Source organism: Panthera onca, chromosome A1 (genome assembly GCF_046562875.1).
Source record: "Panthera onca isolate mPanOnc1 chromosome A1, mPanOnc1 haplotype 2, whole genome shotgun sequence".
In the NCBI taxonomy this organism is placed as follows: Eukaryota; Metazoa; Chordata; class Mammalia; order Carnivora; family Felidae; genus Panthera; species Panthera onca.
In genome coordinates, this window is record NC_138339.1 from 80,929,269 (window position 1) to 80,949,565 (window position 20,297).

Here is a 20,297-nt window from a genome sequence, read left to right on the forward strand (position 1 = left end):
GCATGTTTTCTATTTGAATAACTTCTTAAATTTTTTTTTAACTTTTTATTTTTGAGAGATAGTGTGTGAGTGGGGGAGGGGCACGGAGAGAGGGAGACACAGAATCTGAAGCAGAACCCAGGCTCTGAGCCATCAGCACTGAGCCCGACACAGGGCTTGAACCCACGGAACCGTGAGATCATAACCTGAGTCGAAGTGGGATGCTTAACTGACTGAGTCACCCAGGTGCCCCTATGTGAATAGCTTTTAACTTAAAAATGTCAGCTACCCAATGTTTCTCAACAGGGTACTATTCGCATTTGGGCTGACAATTCTATTTTGGGGGGGCTGACAATTCTATTTTGGGGGGGCTGACAATTCTTAAGTGAGCAGGACTGTCTTGCTCCCAGTGAATGCTAAAGCATCACCAAAAGCACTTTCACACATTTAAAAATACCCTTTCATTGGTTGCTACCTCCCCTGGTTAAGAACAAATGAGACACCCTATTTTTATGGAAAGCTGTAATTGCTCAGTCCCATTATTTCCAATTTCTAACAGTACTTTGCAATATCTCGTAGGACATACGGACTTCTGAGCTAGTCCAAATACATGGACATTGGAGATCTGGACAGAGGCCATGCACAATCCTACTGTTCACAAGGTGATGTTGTTGGACTAGTGCTCTCCTGCCTACACTAGGCAATAATAAATTATTAGAAAGCGGCCATAATAGGTTTCAGAACAAGAACAGATCAGTATATCTGTATAAGAACAGAATAGTAATAGTTACTGCTACAGTTAGTGAAAATTACTATGTTCTAGACATGAGTTGAGCACCACATAATGTGATGATAATGTAGCAATGAGGTCGATCCTCATTTATTATGCCCATTTTACAGATTAAAAAAGTAAGAGCCTGACCTCTTAACTACCATGCTTTATAGTTTCTCAGGACATATTTAACACGTCTCTATAAAATATTTTCCAAAAATTGAGTTTCAGGCATGAAAAGTTATCACACAGTAAAGTCTCAATTGGTTACACTGTCTCATTTAGGTATATTTTTTTTCTTCTTAGAATGCTAGCTCGTTCCTGTATTGTGAGCCACTTAAAGACAGGATCCACCTATCTGGACCCCCATAGCATCTACCACGGTCACTTCTACATAGTAAGTGCTCAATAAATATTTATTGAATTGAAAAATAAGATTGATTTTATCAAATAGAAAAGATCAACAGGAACCTTTCTTTGGCCAATTCAGAGAACAATCAAGGAACTAAATTAACCACTCATACTATAATCAACTCTTCTTGTGCACTAGGAATCTTTTTTTAAAGCATGTGAACTGAACCACAGCTAACATTTATACTTAGATGTGCTGCTTCATAAACACTGCCAGTGTAGTTTGCAAAATTCACTTGTTTATAATAGACATCAAGGGTCTTTGCTACACACGGATTCCCACTCCACCCTCATTGCTATTGGCCGCTTACCCTTTGCTCCATCAGTCAGCAGATGCAGCCTTTCCGACTTCAGCATGATTTTGCTAAATGTCACTACTTCGTTTTAATTCTATACTGTCTCCCGGAACCCCAATTATCACTCCCTCCCCACCACATTCCCAGTAACAATCATCCTTTTAAATACTAAAAACTCAGTGTGGAAAAGTTGAGGTCAGTGCCCACAAACATCAGGAAGAGGCACTTGATATTTATTTACTAGAAAATAGTTTCCCCCTTTGGACAGCCGATGCCACTCCTTATTGACCTTCCCTGCAATGCAGAGGCGTTTGCTCCACAAAACATCTCAGCAGAAACTTTCCAGAGCTGCTGATGGAGCATTCTGGTTCTTCTGCTGTATAGGTGGGCTCCTAGAAGACTAGTCAGAGAACCCAAGGTCTTGCCCCTTAAGCAAGTTTCCTAAACCTTCTGCCTCGTTTTCTCAAGCTGTAAAATAGGAATAAAGAATTAGCCTCTCCCCATTTCTAACTGAGGAACACTAGGACCCTAACAGTACATAAGAGATTGTTAAATCTCTGTGAAAACACCTTGCATTCTTGAAAGACAGACACAAAGTACCCCTCACTGATGTTATCTGACCACAGTCTCAGGTTGTGTTCAAGGAAATAGAGAACTAAAACATGTTACAACACATGCCACACCACACCCAGAATGTATCAGGTACATGGAAAGGTTATACAGAGTGAGCTCATTCTCTAAAACGGAGGTCAGCACAGTAAGTGAGGGCAGGGCTGAGGGGGGAGGGGGGACCTAACCATAGAAATAAAAATGCCAAACTAAATTAACATAGCTGCTGCTTTTCTTCTTTGCATTTTTTTTCCCCCGGGTCACACAAATCCCTGGTTTTGTAACCCAACCGCGCGTCCGGTCACCAGACACATTCCCGGCTGAAGAGACAGCAACGGTGTTACCTACAGGGAGGGAGGGGTGGCCAAATAACACAATTTAACTTAAAGCCCATGTGGAAAGAAACGCATCTTTAGGGTCAAAAGGCGGTAAGAGCGCGGGTCCACACCAGGGGAGCCAGCGGCAGGGTGCGAGTGTGGGGTCGCGCAGGGCCGGGCGCTCGCCTGGGAAGCAGACGCGCGGCCTTGGAGGCCAGCGGCCGAAATCAGTACTCACTCTGCGTCCGACCCCCCCGGGCCCAGAGACTTCAGCTGGGTTTTCAGGACGTTTGCATTCCAGGATGGGCTCGGCCCCCGCGGTTTCTCCTGTGAGCCTCGGCCCACAGGCAGGCACGGGGTGAGGCGGGGCGAGGCGGGGCGGACCCGGGACGCGACGCACGCTGCTCCCCGCCCACCTCCCCCGGTGGCACCGCCCCGGAGCTCCGGGCAGCTCAGCAGAGGAAGGCTCCCGCCCCGCCCACCCGTTTTGTGTAGGCATCCGGGAAGCCGGCTGCGTTAATAACGCCGAGGGTGATGCAGGCCACGCGCGGGGTGCACAGTTCCTGCTGATGGCAGAGATCTACCGCTCCCAGGCGTCACCCTGTGACTCCACCAAAATAAGCGAGCGAGCGAAGTGGGGTGCTCTCGCAAATACACGCTCCAAATATCTCTTTTTAAACTAGAAAGCAATGATGAGCATCACCAGGGATTCGTAATACATTTCAAATAGTATAATGGATATTTTAAAAAGCAGTGTAACAGAATCAGAATTCTACTAAATTATCGTCCATTATTATACTTAAAAATATCAAAATAAGTAATAAGAAAAATGGATTTTAAGCGAATGAATAAAATAAGTCATGGGTCCGTATTACTATGAATGGAATGAATGAATGAATGGAAAGGAAATGCTCTTTATTATAAAAGAATGGCAAGTAATAAATACAGAACGAATGATGGTGTTAATAGAAGAGTTATGAAATTTTAAAAGAAATATGGAAAGCCAACTTTTCTCAAAGTCACAAATCAGTCACAATAAAGACTCTGGACACTAAACTTGGAGTGTGACTGGAGGAGGAGAGCGTGGTCAGTGGTTGGAGAACAGAAACCTCAGGCCTAGATACTGACAGCTGAGCAGTGACTCAACGGTGCATCCAGCCAAGGCAGAGTGACTGCCAGCTGGCATGAAAAAGGCAGAGAGGTCATCTGCACAGCTTTATACCCACACCAAGAAGCCAGAGCAGGTGAGGTTCCTGACTTCCTCTGCAAGGTGTCCCTCACAGCCACCTTATTGATTTTCATTTTTCACTTACTTCTGTTAACTAAAGCTGGTGAAGTAAGCACCCTTCCAACTCTATTTTTTTTTTTTTGAGAGAAAGAGAGAGAACAAGTGGGGGAGGAGCAGAGAGGGAGGGAGAGAGAGAATCCTGAGCAGGCAGGCTCTACACTGTCATCACTAAAACTGACATGGGGCTAAGACTCACAAATCGTGAGATCATGACCTGAGTCAAAATCAAGAGTCAGTCACTTAACCGAATGAGCCACCCAAGGTGCCCCCAACTCTAATATTTTATAATTCCCTCAACAGAAGACCCTGTCCTTAAAATTATTCCCAATGAAAATACAGCTTAAAAATTCCTTTTTTTTATTATTAGTAATTTCTTTCCTTTAAAAAATTTTTAAACAAAACCTCAGCTCATCTAGGTTTCACTAACATTCATTTCCTCCTATGACAAAAACAGCACAGGATGACTTATTTGGGCCACACCCCAAAAGGGATGCATCCTGGGTAACATAGCCCCAGGGTTAGCACATCTCCCTCAACGGAGGTGAGGGATCCTTTATGACTGAAGAATGCAGATAAGTTATTACATGTTATGAGATAAATTTTTCAGAGAGTCTTATACTACAGTACATACAGAAAGAGGCTCCTTTTCTTAGAAATGAAGAGGGACATTATTTCCTGATGTGCTTTGGCTGCCCCAATCCCTGAGATTCATCCTTTCTCCCAGTGTGGTCCTCAGATCCTTTGCATCTGAAACATCTGGGGGTAAGTATTAACTAAATAAAATCCTGGGCCTCACCCTACCCCTTTGAATCAGAATTCTTGACTGGGTACCTGAGAATCTGTGTTTAAACCAGATTCTCCAAGCAATGTTTATGTAATCTAAGGTACAGGCAGTCTAAACTGCCCACAATCAGAACAATTCAGCGTCCTCGCTACTCAAAGTGTGGTTGCCAGACCAGCGGCAGCAGCAACTAGGAGCTTGTTAGAAAAACAGAATTTCAGCCTCACTGCAGACTTCTTGAATCAGAATCTCATTTCAATAAAAAACCCACTGATTCAATATGAATATTAAAATATGACAATTACTCCTCTGAATCTTGTTTTCCAAATGGTTACTTGTGCATTGCCTATAATATTTGTAATTGGCTATATTATATTTACTTAATATTTAAAAAAATAGATTTACTTTTTTAACCTTTAGCCTGTCTTAATCAAAACTATCCTTGGGATCATGAGTTTGAAGTGCTAGTTTATCTTGTAGCACATTAAAATACATGCATAACTATTAAAATAAACATGTTTGCCTACTTATTAACACACAGAGTCATCTCCCAAACTACATATGGTCCAAGGGTACTGTGGGGTGAGGCTGACACTGAATGCCAGAATACACATAGTTTTTCCAGCCTCTCACTAATCTTATGGATGAGAAAATTAGCAGCTGAGAAGAGGGCTATTTAATGCCAACACAGCTATTTATGGCAAAACCAGAAGCAAAATCACAAAAGAATTCTTTGATGGGTGCTTATTCCTTCACAAATCTCTCCTGTAGCTGGAGGAAATGTTTCTATCGTCATTTGACTGTTTTAGAGAGAGAGAGAGAGAGAGACAGAGAGCAGGGGAGAAGGGCAGAGAGAGAGAATATCCCAAGCAGGCTCCATGCACAGTTGTAGAGCCAGATGCAGGGCTCAATCCCACAACCCTGGGATTGTGATGTGAGCCAAAAACAAGAGTCGGGTGCTGAACTGACTGAGCCACCCAGGAGCCCCTTTTATGTTTTTTTTTTCTCCCCTCTAATATAGCTGAACAACATATCATGGTTCAGTTCTCCTGTTTTCCTTTCTGTAGTAGATGTTTGTCAGTTGGCAGCTGGCCACACCTTTGAAAACCCTCACTACGTATTTATAAATTTCCCACCTACCTACTCAATATGTACCTTCCCAAACCAGAATCCAGAGCACTCACATCCCCAGGGTCCCTTGTAGCAGAGTTGAGGCACATGACTTACGCTGGTCAATCACATATGCCATAAAAGAATGAGGCTGGAAGTGAACAATGTGAAGAGACCACTGCCTACCAAGAAATCTGTGTATGACAAGGCCTATTAGTCTTCAAGATTAGCACTGGCAGAGTTTCTGGCATCTGGTCCTAAATGCGATAGGTGCTGAGCTGTGGTGGTAGCACAAGAAGCACCCAAGATGAGCCTGGGCATGGTTCTTGGCTGTGAAGATTTAGATTCCTTCCGCTGGAGTCCTTGGGATCTCTACGAGCTACCCACCAATCCTTAAGAAATCCCTTTTTGGTTTGAAATAGAGTGGAGTCCAGTTGAAACTAATAACCTCAGCCAATATATCTTCTTAATAGCTGTAATCTACTACAGACACATTCCTTTTTTTTTTTTTTTAATGTTTATTTATTTTTGAGAGAGAGACAGAGTATGAGCAGGGGAGGGGCAGAGAGAGAAGGAGAGAGACACACACAGAATCCAAAGCAGGCTCCAGGCTCTGAGCTGTCAGCACAGAGCTGGATCGGGGCTCAGACTCATGAACCACGAGATCATGACCTGAGTGGAAATCAGACACTTAACCGACTGAGCCACCCAGGTGATCCTACTGCAGACACATTCCTAAAGCAAGTTTCTTCACCTGAACAAGGACATGGTTACTATCCATGCTGCCTGAGAACTCGTCCAGCAATAGTTGCATGACTGATTACAAATCACAACTATTTTCATACTGGCGTTACTAAGAGCATAAATAATTTCTGCAACTTCATTAGTCCTCATTATTAATTTACCAAAAATCGAATTTTAAGTGCTAAACTTCTTATAATATTATTTGGAGTTAGAAAGGTCTATGTCATTTAAGTGCTTTGGATCTTCCAAGCCCAGAACTGCATGGCAGTGATACTATTTGTGTACATAATTACTCATTTTGTAAGAACCCTCGTAAAATAGTTCTGCAATACATGGTATCCATTCTAGATCACACAGTTTATGATGAGTTTCAGATTAAATATTTAACTTTTAAGATGGGCTATAAAGTTTTCTTTATAATGGTGAAATTATCACTTATTTTAACTTTCAAGTTCAGTATATCAAGAATCAAGAAAACCAAAACTAATTCTCCCTGCCAATTATATCTACTATTTTGTCATCTCATCTGTCAGGGTAATACTATGTTGCCTGTGTGTGTTATTATAATTAATTTATAATAAAAGGCTTCAAGTGATCACAAATGCTATTATGCCAGCTTTTCTAAATGATACATGGGAATGACCTTTTTTTTAAAAAGTGATGATGTGGCTGAGTTAAAGCCCTTTCAATTGGGCATCAAAGCAAAATATATATATTTTCATATATATATATATGAAAATATATATATACATATATATGTATGTATATATGTATGTATATGTGTATATATATATACATATATATATAATTTTCCAATAATCTATAAATGTTAAAGATATGAGAAAGAAAGGAGTGAAGAATAAAACTCTGGGGAAACTAATATTCAGGAAACTGCTGAAGCAAAGCAAGTCAGGAAAGTGCAACAGGAGAGAGGACAAAGAGGACAATGTCTTAGAAGCTAAGGAAAGAATGTCAAGTTTGACATTAAATAAACACTAAATATGTGGCTAAAATGCCTCCACCTCCCAGCTACACTCCCTCCCTCAACTTTCTGAGACACAGCAGGGTTTGGGGCAGATGCCAAAATTCTTTACAGAATTCTGAATGAGTGACTAGGTGTGAATTTCCACAATCTACTAAACACCTCCCCACCAAGAGTTTAGATAATCCCAAATTTTAGAAACCATCTCCACTTCATCCACCAAATCTCATAGGGGTGGGGTTTTCTACTGAGGCTTCTCATGTGTGGAGGCATAATTTAAGCAGAAGTTAAATAAAGGTTGCAACTCTATAAAAGACAGGACATATATAGCAAATCTTTATATATATATATATATATATATATATATATATTTGTTTATTTATTTTGAGAGAGAGAGAGTGAGAGCAAGCAGGGGAGGGGCAGAGACCGAGGGAGAGAGAATCCCAAACAGAGAGAGAGGGACAATCTGCACACTCACAACTCGCAGCCAAACAAGGTGGTTGATTTCACCGAAGGTGAGATCATGACTTGAGCCAAAATCGAGAGTCAGACGCTTAATGTACCAAGCTTCCCAGGTGTCAGTGGCACATCTTTTTTAGTTTTAGACATTCAAACAAGAGTGTGAGGCTAACAGGAGTAGTCACAGCTGACATACATTTTCCCCAGCACCTACAAAATGCCAGGCTGAGGGCTATGTGTTTTAAATATTTTATTACATTGAAGCCTCTTGGCAGATCTGTCCAAAGAAGTCCTATCCCCATTTTATACATGAAGAAACTGAAGCTCACTGGAGATAGGTAAACTTGCTAAGAGTAAGTGGCAAAGAGGCAACTTGGGTTTGTTTTGCTGTGCAGAAGTCCTCTTACCCATAGTTAGCACTGAGACTGTGCTCCTGAATCTGTTCAACTCTGTGGCCAGCTTCTTCTCATTTCTCAGCTGGATTTTGTTTTGGGCACCTTTTAAGGGCCTGGAGAGCAGCTGGGGCTCCAAAAAGCATTTAAAACATTAACTCTTAACCAAGCCAAGTAACCTATATGAGAAAGTATTCAGACCTCAATAGAAAAGAGACTAGTTTTAAAGGAAAAATGCTTATTTAAAATAGTTGTGTAGGGGCACCTGGGTGGCTCAGGAGGTTGAGTGTCTGACTCTTGATTTAGGCTTCAGGTCATGATCCCATGGTCATGGGATGGAGCCCTGTGTCAGGCTCCATCCTGAGCATGGAGCCTGCTTGGGTTTCTCCCTCTCCCTCTCCCACTGCCCCTCCCTCTCAAAATAAATATATAAACATTTAAAAATAAATAAATAGTGGCGGCTGGGTGGCTCAGTTGGTTTAGCGTCCAACTTCGGCCTAGGTCATGATCTCGCAGTTTGTGGGTTCAAGCCCTGCCATTGGGCTCTGTGCTGACAGTTCAGAGCCTGGAGCCTACTTCTGATTCTGTGTCCCCCCTCTGTCTCTCAAAAATAAACATTCAAAATAATTTTTTAAAAAAATAAGTAGTTGTATAGATAGCCCCGAAATAATGTTTTTGATGATCTCAGACATACTGGAAGATCACAAGTTGAAATGGGCTGAACAAAACTATTTAAATGTTGAAAACTACTAATTAAAATTGTAGTTTTTTGTCTTTAAATGTGTTGTTTCAGTAATTTTTATAAGTTGCAAAGCTCTCAAGTGCTATATTACCAAAGAATGCTCCATTAGAGCTTCTGATGTCCAGCGGTGTCAAGGACCTTGTCTGAACAGGAAACCTGGGTTTGAACCCTTGTTCTATCCTACTGGCTTTGCAATCTTATCAAGGATGCTTAACCTCTCTGGGCCCTGACTCCCTCAGATATAAAGGAATAATAATTACAACATTAATAAAAGAATACATGAGGTATTTACACAGAGCATTTAGCAGAGAGCCTAGTGTGGCTAATGCTCATCAAGAGAATCTGAATTATTTTCTGAAGAAGTGAAAGTGCTATATTTATACTTACATTATGTGTAAAAGTCCAATATTATCTATAGATATTATGATAAGAATATTTACTGAACACTTATTATATGCCAAGAAAAATTGTAGAATCAATGATTTTACTAGGTTTTAAATTGTTCAAACCATTATTAAGAAATTACATTCTCCTCCTCACCCCCAGCTTAGAAACGATACTTTGTTCAAAACTTACCATGATATACAAGTACTATTTGCCTTCTCTACAGCCTCCACCCACTAATGATAGACCTGTTGTAGAGCAGGAGTCTTTTCATGCTCAGGAAATGACTGACCTTGGTGGCCCGGGCTGTTCCACCAGCATGGGTTCTGGAAGGCTGACTGCTCCCAAGGCTTGTTGCTTTTTTCTTAAAAATAAGAAAGTATATATTTTAGTTTCACTGGGGTAAACCATCCTAACAATGTAGACAAGTTAAATTTTCATATCAATACAAATATCTTCTTAAGCAAACTTCAGACTAATATACTAAGCACACAAAAATTAAACATGTTTAATGTTTTTAAATTGTTCATCTTTGTCTGAAGACTATATAAACACTGAAAAGGAAGAGGAAGCTGAATAAATCCCAATTATTCAATAGTCAATGATTCTGGAGAACTACAAAGATCCTCATGGGAAGTTGCCATTTCCACCATGAAGCGCTTCTGGAAACAACATCACTCGCTGTGGAGTGGGTGGCTTTCTTTCTTACAGCACTATAGACAGTGCATGCTAGCACAACCTCTACAGAGGGTGATTTAGCAATAAGTCGCAAAGACAGAATTCTACTTCTAAAAGTTTATCTTAGGGAAGTAAGAAGAGAAAGCAAAAGCCTTTTTTCTTCAAATATATTCACAGTATTATTAGATCAAAAAGCTGAAAGCAATATAGGTAATAATAATGAATATTTATTGAGTACTTACCATGTGCCAGGCAATTATTCTATTAGAATAATAGAATTATAGATAAAAATAGAGTAATAATACTTCAGTAAGAGTATCTATTTAGAGCATTACTGTAAGTGCTCTAAGTGTTTTAAGTACCATGTGTCATAACCTACTTAATTTTCGCAGGAAACGGTATAATGCTGGTCCTATTTTTATCCTCATTTTGTGGGTGAGGAGACTGAGGAATGGGATAAACACATAACTCAGCGATGGTCACAGCTAGTCAGAAATAGGACGTCTGCTTCAGACCCTGTTCTCTTACCTATCTGTACTGCCTCCCACAATAGAAGTCTGTTATAGACAGCTACAGGATGAAATATCATGCAGTTATTAAAAATCATGTTTAGAAGAACATTTCATTAAATGAAAACGTTATTCATATTTTATATAAAGAAAAGTCAGCTTATAAAATAGTATGTATAGCATGATCACTGAAGTTCATATGAGGTTATTTTCTGATGGTGCAGTTAAGAGCAATTTTTTAAAATATTCTTCTTTGTGCTTTTTTGTATTTTCTTACAAAACTATACTATTTTAACTGAAAAAGAACATTAAATGGAGGGGAGAAAAAAGGAAAGGTAAAATACACAGCTTCTTTCTCAACAAGGCCTTGATATATCTCTTACAAATATCCATATTTCAAAGAGGCAAGCTTGTAAACTATCCAGTTTTATAATGTCAAATCAATTATCCTCCAACATCTATAAAATGTGAATAATGTACTATAAGCATTGAATATAGGAAGGGCAATAATGCTGATACATAATATATTAAAAAGTTGTATGTCTATATGGTAAAAATTTTAAAAACATATAATTGAGGGGAGCTTGGGTGGCTCAGTTGGTTAAACATCCAACTCTTGATTTTGCTTCAGGTCATGGTCTCATGGTTGGTGAGTTCAAGCCCTACATCAGGCTCTGTGCTGGCAGCATGAAGCCTGCTTGGGATTCTCTCTCCCTCTCTCTCTGCCCTTCCCCTGCTCTCTCTCCCTCTCTCTCAAAATAAATATGTAAATACATACATACATAATTGAAAGCAATGTGTTTTAATTTGTTAACATTTAGCAAGATTCATACGGCTTACTTTTTTTTTTTAAATGCCTGTCACGGACTCTTGAGCTGAAGCCACTTCTTCCTGCAGGTTAAATATTACCTTAGGAAGCAGAAAAGTCAAAACCTAGCTTGTTGTCCTCAAAGTATCATGTTTCTGAATCCACTGGCTGACCACACTCAAGCACTTCAGGAAAGTCACTGAGGCAACAGGGTGGACTTGTGTTCATGAAATGGCATCTGAGGGGCCTCACAGGCATTTGCAGGAGTCCCAGGATCCCAGGCATGGCCTGCGGACTAAATAGTCTCTCCCAAGCACACATGCAGTACCATCGGCCAAGGGGAGAAAAGAATCTTAGATAAAAATGACAGAAATAAAAGAGGCTGCTAAAGAGCTAGTGTTGTGAGTGTGGTATGGGAGATGGTGAAAAGAGGGGATGGCCTCAATTTTATCCAGGTTGCAAGTCTCTTCAAAATATAAAGTGTATTGACAAATAGCTTCTGATGGCCATAGTGTATTCATGGATTCAGTGTAAGGTACCAGACCTAAGAAATAAAGACAAGAATACAGCAATGGGGTATTGGTTTTAATCCCATTACTCATTTCAACCTCCTCACTTCCCAGTGAGGAGACTGAAGCCCAGAAAGATCAGGCCGCTGTCCTGTGGGCCATAGCTGCCCCGCACTCCAGCTATTAGCCTTTGGTCTCAACTATAATCAAGGAAGGTCATGTTCTAATCCTGCCCTAGCAACAGCTCCTATCCACTAAGTCAAAGCCCCCGTCCATGCATGCCAGACCCTGCCTCATCTGTAAATGAATTCCACTTTAATGCGTCAGCGAGAATTTGCCCAAGAGAATTAAAAAAAAACTTGGTTTTTGGCTGAGTTATAAAACTATTAAGTTAAAAAAAATAACTATTTAAACTTGATATATTTGCTGATTTCTGTTTTCCCTTCATATGAACTCAAGATTTACTTTTTATTTTCATTTATTAAATTCAATAACTATTAACTCAAATGAGGATCTCTTGGCTTTCCTGTGGGTAGGAACTGTCACTCCAAAGCTTGCCTTACCTTCTGACCCTATATAACCTAATCTACAAAGGACTAAATCTAATATTTATTAAGCCCTTATATCAGTTTCTTAAAACACAATACAAAAGCTTAGAAATGTACACATAAACCAGATCAGACTCCTCATTCTCAGGTTAGTAACCAACATTTAATTACAGATGTTTTGGGCTGTATATAAGTCTTGGCAGTCTTTGTTCAATTGTGTCTGACTTCATGCATCCCTTCATTCATTCACTCATTGGACAGGCATTTACTGAACCCTGGCTATGAGCCTGTTCCTATTCTAAGCAGTGGAGATGTAATGACCAATTAAGCAGAAAAAAAAAAAAAAACTCCTGCTCTCATAGTGCTTACATTCCAGTAGGAGCAATCAGACTCTAAATAAGTCAACAAAAAACAAAATGATTTCAGTGAGTGATGCCTGCTGTAAACACAGTAAAATAGGGTAACGTAACAGCAAATGACTGGCTGAGAATTGTTCCAGATGGGATACACAAAGAAATGACATTTGATTGAGATCTGACTACAAATAACCCAATCATGGAAATAAGGGATGTGGGAGAGGAGGCATTCTAGGTAGACAGAGTATCATGTGCAAAGGCCCTAAGATAGGAATGGGCTTGGCAAGTTGGAGAAACTGAAAGAAGTTAGAGCAAATGGCAGGCACAGGCATATTTGGTATGAGATGAAATAGGATGTTGGATGAAGATACTTAAACTGAAGTGATAGAGATTTAGGATGACACTAGAGTCAGGTATGTTTGAGATCATCAGTTTCTTCCAGCTTCAGCCTGCTTCCTGATCTTCTCTGGTAACCATCTAGCCCTCCTGAGTCCTCCCTTATCTCCAGCTGAAAAGTTCTCAAAGTCCTCTGGCTTCACCTCACCTTGTGCTTAGTTTTGCAGGTATCTTCTTTACCCTCACTTTCCCATCACCTTACCATCAGCACCGGTCCTTAGAAATCACACTCTGGCCTGAACACCTCTCCCACCTGGTTAGGTCTGCATATTCACTAACTGGTGATAGGGCAGGATCTACCCTCAGACAGAAGAGAATCCATCCACTCATGGAAAGCAGAAACTCTCTAAACAAGCTCACTTGGCTATGACTCTGCACTTGTCCTAACATACAGAAATGCTCTAGTCTTTAAAAGATTAAGACATTAAATGAGGATGCCAATACTATAGTAATTGAGATTTTGAGTTAATTTTTTTTCATTTCCATAAACCCATAGACTAAAAGCCATCAGGCAGATTTCTCCTTGCGAACCAATCACACCCTTTGTAATATTTATGAGCACTTCTTTGTTTAACTTAAGTTTTATAGAAAGGAAACTGGCAGGAAGAGACTGCCCCTCATCCCTAATGTCAGGTCACAGGCCTGGCTGAGTCACTGGCCCCTTGCAGTCGAGCATGCCAGGCCCTCAGTCCTAATGATCAACAGGGACAGAAGTACGATACTCCGTGCCTTATTTTCCTCCACTAGACTCAAACTCCAGGACACCAAGTCTGGGGAATTTACAGAGAAAAGTGTGTGATCTCTCCTGCAGTCATGAACGCAGTCATGAGGCCCTGTTTCCATGGACCATGAATCCACACCGACTTTAAGCAGCCTCTCCTACCTCCAAAAGTCGGCCAGCTAGCCATGAGACCCATAAAAGAGGAACCCCATGCTTGAGCAGAGAAGTTCAGTGAAGAATACACAGATGAGAGCAATTCTGTCTGCAGCTGCAGGAAGGTATGAAAAGAATGAATTATATACCTTTTTTTTTGTACGCCTGTGGTAATTCCCAATAAAAAATTTTATTGAATGAATCAGAACTCAAGTCTTAAAAACTGTTTTCAAAGTAACAATGAAGTTCTAAGAGCCAAGCAAAGAGCTGTTATGTCACAATCTCCTAAAATCTCAGGAAAGGCCCTGAGTGAAGCCTCATGTTGCCCTGAGACTTTAGTGAGCACAAAGAAAGGTGCCACGTTCCCTAGAATAAAGGCTCTATCTTTTGATATGCATGGCAAGAATCCTGGCTCCACCAAATGCCCGTTGAGACTGTGGACAAATTCGTGAACATTTCTAAGCACTATTTTTCTCATCTGAAAAAAAGAATAACCATACCCATATCTAAGACAGAGATTGTGAGGATCAAAGGAGATGAAGAATGGTCTGAGGAGTGGCCCACAGGTTGCAAATCCCTGCTCTAGAGAGACTCAAAGTTCTTGATCAAGTCGCGGTGGAATAGGCTGATCTCCTCAAGGCAATACCACTGGACCTGGTTTTAACTCAGTGGCTGCTGTGAATTTTCTGTCAGCTTTTATCACTTATACAATCAGAAAAAAACATTTTTTTTTTCCATTGGATTAAAAAAAGTGGTTTTTTCTTAGGTCTAGCCATGATTCTAACAATGGACACGATTAAGTTATTTGGAAACACTTTGATCCTTTTCGGGTTTGCTTTTAAGCTTTGTTAGGTTGGACAAAAGCAGCCTTCAAAGTAGGACTAATTTTTCTTTTTTTCCAAACAGAGATGGCACCCTTCTGAGAGCTCTACCCAGTGACTCTGACTGGTGGGAATACATTGTATTCCTAGGCCTGGGTGAGCTCTGGGGATTACATGGAAGTATAAATGTGATACATCTAGCCCCTAGGCAGGCATACCAAGATTACTCAGTAAATGCTGGCTAAGAGGAGCCCAGGACTACTTAACAGGGCTAATGCTAAAAAGCCTCCTTCTTAAAAACAAAACAAACACACACCTTTCTAGTAAATGAAGGAATTTCAGTTTGTAAGTTGGGCCACATCTCCTTTCAAGTATAAGTTTGTCTCCCTTTTATATTTATTAAGTTTGTACATAAGGAAATTTAGATTAAAAAATGTAAGGAAATTTAGATTCCAAGGTGAGGAGTGTTCCTACTTTGAACAACTAAAAAACTGCCAGAGAATTAAATGAAACAGTGGTCCTCAAACTCTGGACACCAGGCAGCATGATGTTCCCTATATGGGAAACAAGAGAGGGGAGCCCTAGGGCTGTTCCAGCGTTCTGTCTGGAGAGTTCCCAGGCTGCCTGAACGTGGAACGCGGAATGTGGAACGTGGAAAAGGAACCTAGGCAGAAACCATCAGTCTCTATGGGTTCAGGAGGTAGAACTGGGAGCTCCACAGACCAAGGGGGCTCAAGAGGTTCACAGGGAGAGCACCAGAAAGAGAGCTGCAAGAGAGAGCCCCAGAGATCTGCATGCATGTGCATGCCATGTGGGAACCTGAAGTCTGGGTAAAGAACACCCAGAAGGAGCAGAGGTATAATCCCTAGAGCTCACACAGACCAGGAATAGAGTATGTCCCCAGCAGTCAGAAACATTGGCAGAGTCTAAAGAAGGATAAATTAGTCCTCTTCTAAAGGCTGCTCTGGGCCAGCCAAACAGCTTAAAAGCAAACCTTAAGTTATTTCCAGGTAACTGAACTGTGTCCCAGAACACAGCTCAACAAACAAGCACCCAACAGGATGAAATTCACATCTATTTGGTATCTGATAAAAAATTACACGGCATGCATAGAAGCAGAAAAATACAACTTTATTTTCCATGGGTAGGAAAATATAATGTTCAAAAAGCATAGTATCTTGATTGCAGTGCTGGCTACCCAAATCCATACATGTAATAAAGTGGTATAGAACTTATATACACATGTTCCAATGTCAATTTCCTACTTTTGATATTATACTATAATTACGTAAGATGTAACCAATGGGAAAACTGTATGAAGGGTACAGGGGACCTCTCACACTATCTTCACAACTTCCTGAGAATCTATTTCAAAATAAAAAGCTTTTTAAAAGTAAGTTAAGGAGAGACATGAAAAGTATTTTCTTAAAAGCCACCCAAATCAAACTTCTAAACATATAAAATACAATGTCTGAAATGAAAAATACACCGGGATTAAGAACTGATGAGATATCACAAAAGAAACAATTAGTGAACATGGACACATAGCGATAGAAACTACCCAAAACAAAACAGTGAGTAAAGACTAGAGGCTAGGGAAGAGAGGATCAGTGAGCTGTGGGACAACTTCAAGCAGCTAATATGTGTATAATTGCAGCCTCCAAAGAAGAGGAGAGAGATGGAGACAAACCAAAATATATGAAGAGATAATGACCAGATCATTTCCAAATGTGATGAACCCACCAATCCATGAAGCTTAACAAATCCAAGTAAGAATGATGAATAAATAGGGTATGAACAAAGGGGCAAGTTGGTTTTTAGATGCCCATCCCTCAAAGACTTCCAGTGATGACAAAATCTACATGTGGGGCAAGAGTTCTGTCTCCTGTCCCAGCTGACATGATGTCTTTCTCTTCCAGGGAGTTGGTTAGAGTTCCTGCAGCCACAAAACCAGTGATTCTCTTCTCCATCCAAAGAGCAAGAAAATGGAGCTAGCCTACCTTTCTACCAAAATAATGGCAAATATTCTTTGGGGAGCCCTTAAGAGTACAGCCTTTAAGAGTCAGACATTATAGGTCACAAAATTTTTGAGCACACAGATATACAAGAACTTTTGCATTAAACGAGTATTGAAATCCTCAAAGGTTCAATGTGGCTGCTGGCATGCTCAAATAATTTCTCAAGATATTTGTGAAACTCTTTGTTGAACTTTTTTCAGAAACTGCAACACATTATTTGATTATCCTTGGATGCAAAACAAATTTATGCTCTCAAAGGAGATTTAAGTTTTTGAACCTACCAAAAAACTAATCAGATTCATATATGGTAAATATGAGAAAGCTACTGAACTGGATTAACAAATGATTTTAGTGAAAAAAAATATTGATGGAAGATGAAATGCTTTTGTGTTCTGAATGTAAAAGTAGAATTAATATCAACATTATTTGAACAATGGAAAGTAGCTTAACTATATAAATTTTCAGGTTACCACTGGATTTCATTTTATTGATAGGAAGTCACCATTTTCTTTCCTTTTCCATACCTCTTGCATACAGATGTTTCTTTTTTTTTATAATTTTTTTTAATGTTCATTTATTTTTAAGAGAGAGAGAGAGAGACAGAGAGACAGACCATGAGCAGGGGAGGGGCAGAGAGAGAGGGAGGCACAAATCTGAAGCAGGCTTCAGGCTCCTAGCTGTCAGCACAGAGCCCAATGCGGGGTTCAAACTCATGATATGTGAGATCATGACCTGAGCTGAAGCCAGATACATAACCAACTGAGCCACCTAGGTGCCCCCAGATGCTTCTTAAAAATAGTATAAGAGGGGAGGTGGGTGGGGGCATGGGTGACATAGATAAAGGGATTAAGAGTACACTTATTGTGATGATCAATGAATAATGTATAAAATTATTGAATCATATTGTACACCTGAAACATAAAACACTGTACATCAATTATACTTCAATAAAAAAAATAAGTACAGAAAATCTATGGTCAGAGATTAATTTATAGTTTTTCTTTTCTTTCTTAGCATTTTTCAATCAGTGCATTTTTAGATCAATGGTTTCTTAAGACTTTATGAAATGTAGTAGTTTTCAGGATAAAAACTCTCATTAAAATATATGTTTTGACATATTTGTTAACAAATCAGTTCCATTACTTAATAGTTACCCTATAAAATGACAAGAAATATTGTGTTTCCACATGAAAACACACGCTTTTTTTTTTTTTAACGTTTATTTCTGAGACAGAGAGAGGCAGAGCATGAGTGGGGGAGGGGCAGAAAGAGAGGGGGGACAAAGAATCCAAAGCAGGCTCCAGGCTCTGAGCTGTCAGCACAGAGCCCGACATGGGGTTCGAACTCATAGACCGCGAGATCATGACCTGAGCCGAAGTCGGATGCTCAACCGACTGAGCCACCCAGGCGCCCCAAAAACACATGCTTTATCAGAAAATAGTATCTAGAAAATAATTGTCTTTCGAAAGGGTAGGCATATCCCCCAACAGTACCAATTATAAAGCTTGACTGTTATCTACAAATGATCCTTTATACCATGGTTGTAAATAGTCTACAAATAAATACAAGTTGCCTTTATTACCAAAAGAAGTATAAATGTATGCTACCACAAATGCAATAAAATACATAGGATATATTAGCCCCTGGGAAACAGTGATAAATAAGTCATAATGAATAAATCTTACCATTAACTCATTGCATAGAAATTCACTTACTGAGGGAAATGCCTCATGCACAATGGTCTTAATAACACAGACTATGGTAGTTGCACTTCATTGAGTGTATTTATTTTCTAACCACTCAGTACCTACTCATCATCACCAAGTCAACTCAAGTCTTTCTAGTCCTGGGTGGCTGTCTTGCTAGGCAGCCCAAATGCTAGCCTTTTCCTGACTCTGTCTGCTGTGACCCAGCTTTCCTCCATGTTGCATTTCTGACCCTATGGAGAGAGAATGCACTTTCTTCATTTCAGATTCAAGGAAATAGGAATGATTTAATCTTCCTTTTTTAATTTATTTTTTTAGTAAAGTATAGTTGACACACAACGTTACATTAGTTTCACGTGTACAACATAGTGATTCAACAATTCCAAGTGTTATGTTGTGCTCATCACAAGTGCAACTACCATCTGTCATACACGCTATTACAGTATCATTGGCTGTATTCCCTATGCTGTGCCTTTTATTCCTGTGGAATGACTTAATCTTACTTTATAAACTTCTTGAATGAAAAGAGGGTACAACACAAGGAGGAAAGAAGGAAAGATTTACAAAAATTGACAACAGTAGTAAGAAAGTCTATGGTGTTAGCCTTAGATAGAATTCTTCTTCTTTTTATTTTTTTCAAACTTTTTATTCAGTTTTGAGAGACAGAGCATGTACGGGGGAGGGACAGAGAGAAAGGGAGACACAGAATCTGAAGCAGGCTCCAGGCTCCGAGCTGTCAGCTCAGAGCCCGATGTGGGGCTCCAGCTCACAAACAGTGAGATCATGACCTGAGCCAAAGTTGGGTGCTTAAATGACTGAGCCATCCAGGTGCCCCAAATAGACAGAATTCTTAAAATAGGTAATTTTATGAATATTATCAAGATAGTAGTTAAAAGCCCTGACTCTGTAAACTGAGTCAATTCCGGACTTCACTACCAAATACCTGTGTAACCTTGGACAAGTTATTTAATCAAGCTTTCCCTCAATTTCCTCACCAGGAGAATGAGATTATTATAAGAGGGGTGCATGTACGTGTGTGTACAATGCCTATATTTGTGTTAGCTATTATTATCAAATGCTCTCTAGTTCTCAACTACCCTTACCAATCTTCTCTTGTCAAAATACTTCTCACTAAGGTGTTAATAATTGATATATTATCTCTCCTAGGAATACTCAGAATTTAAAAGAGGATCCAGGAGAAAGCAATGTTTAACTCAAAGGTTAAGTAAGTTGCTAATGGTGGAATTACAGACAACAAGCTAACTGGGAAATATTATTGGATGGTACCTCCTAAATATATCTACTCAACAAGATTGCCCCTTCAGGGCTGGGGATGGCGTGTACCTCTAAATGTCCTTAAACTGTATGTCACATTTTGGGAGTATGTTTTGTACACACATATGTATGTACTTTTCAGAGGAAAAGATCAGTTTTCATCAGATTCCAGAGGGACTATGAACTGAAAATAATTGTGAATCCTTGCCCTCTAAGCTACCTAATTCTCTGTCCATATGTAAGAGAGACACTTCTAGTCAAACATGCACATTTGCTTGTCCCTGTACATAAACACACACACACACACACACACACACACACACACACACACACACACAGTAGCAGCTGCTGGATCTCTAAGGCGTTCCAAAGAAAAAAGGCTCACATCTAAAATACTTCTCTCTTTAATGTGTAAGCAGACATATGCACAGATTTAGTTCCAATCACTGTTAAAAACACTTTCATTATTCTTCTATAACCTGATGATCTTTATTCTTTTCCTTCTGATTACAAAAATACATTTAGAATAAAAA

At 39.8% G+C, this 20,297-nt stretch overlaps 1 protein-coding gene across 13 annotated transcripts in view; it reads right to left on the reverse strand.

Moving 5' to 3' along the window:
• CAST (calpastatin) overlaps window positions 1–20,297 on the reverse strand; it is a 108,284-nt gene that overhangs the window by 65,505 nt on the left and 22,482 nt on the right. For 8 of the 13 annotated variants that reach the window (XM_060635331.3, XM_060635330.3, XM_060635329.3 and 5 more), the window contains exon 1: window positions 2,623–2,752. Coding sequence is in view for 5 of the 13 variants with exons in the window: in XM_060635334.3 (XP_060491317.2) it covers window positions 9,559–9,630 (72 nt within the window). In the remaining 8 variants the exon portion in view is untranslated. Of the gene's footprint in view, window positions 1–2,622; window positions 2,753–9,558; window positions 9,631–20,297 lie in introns of those variants that run through there. The other 5 variants (XM_060635334.3, XM_060635333.3, XM_081796446.1 and 2 more) reach the window with 1 other exon arrangement.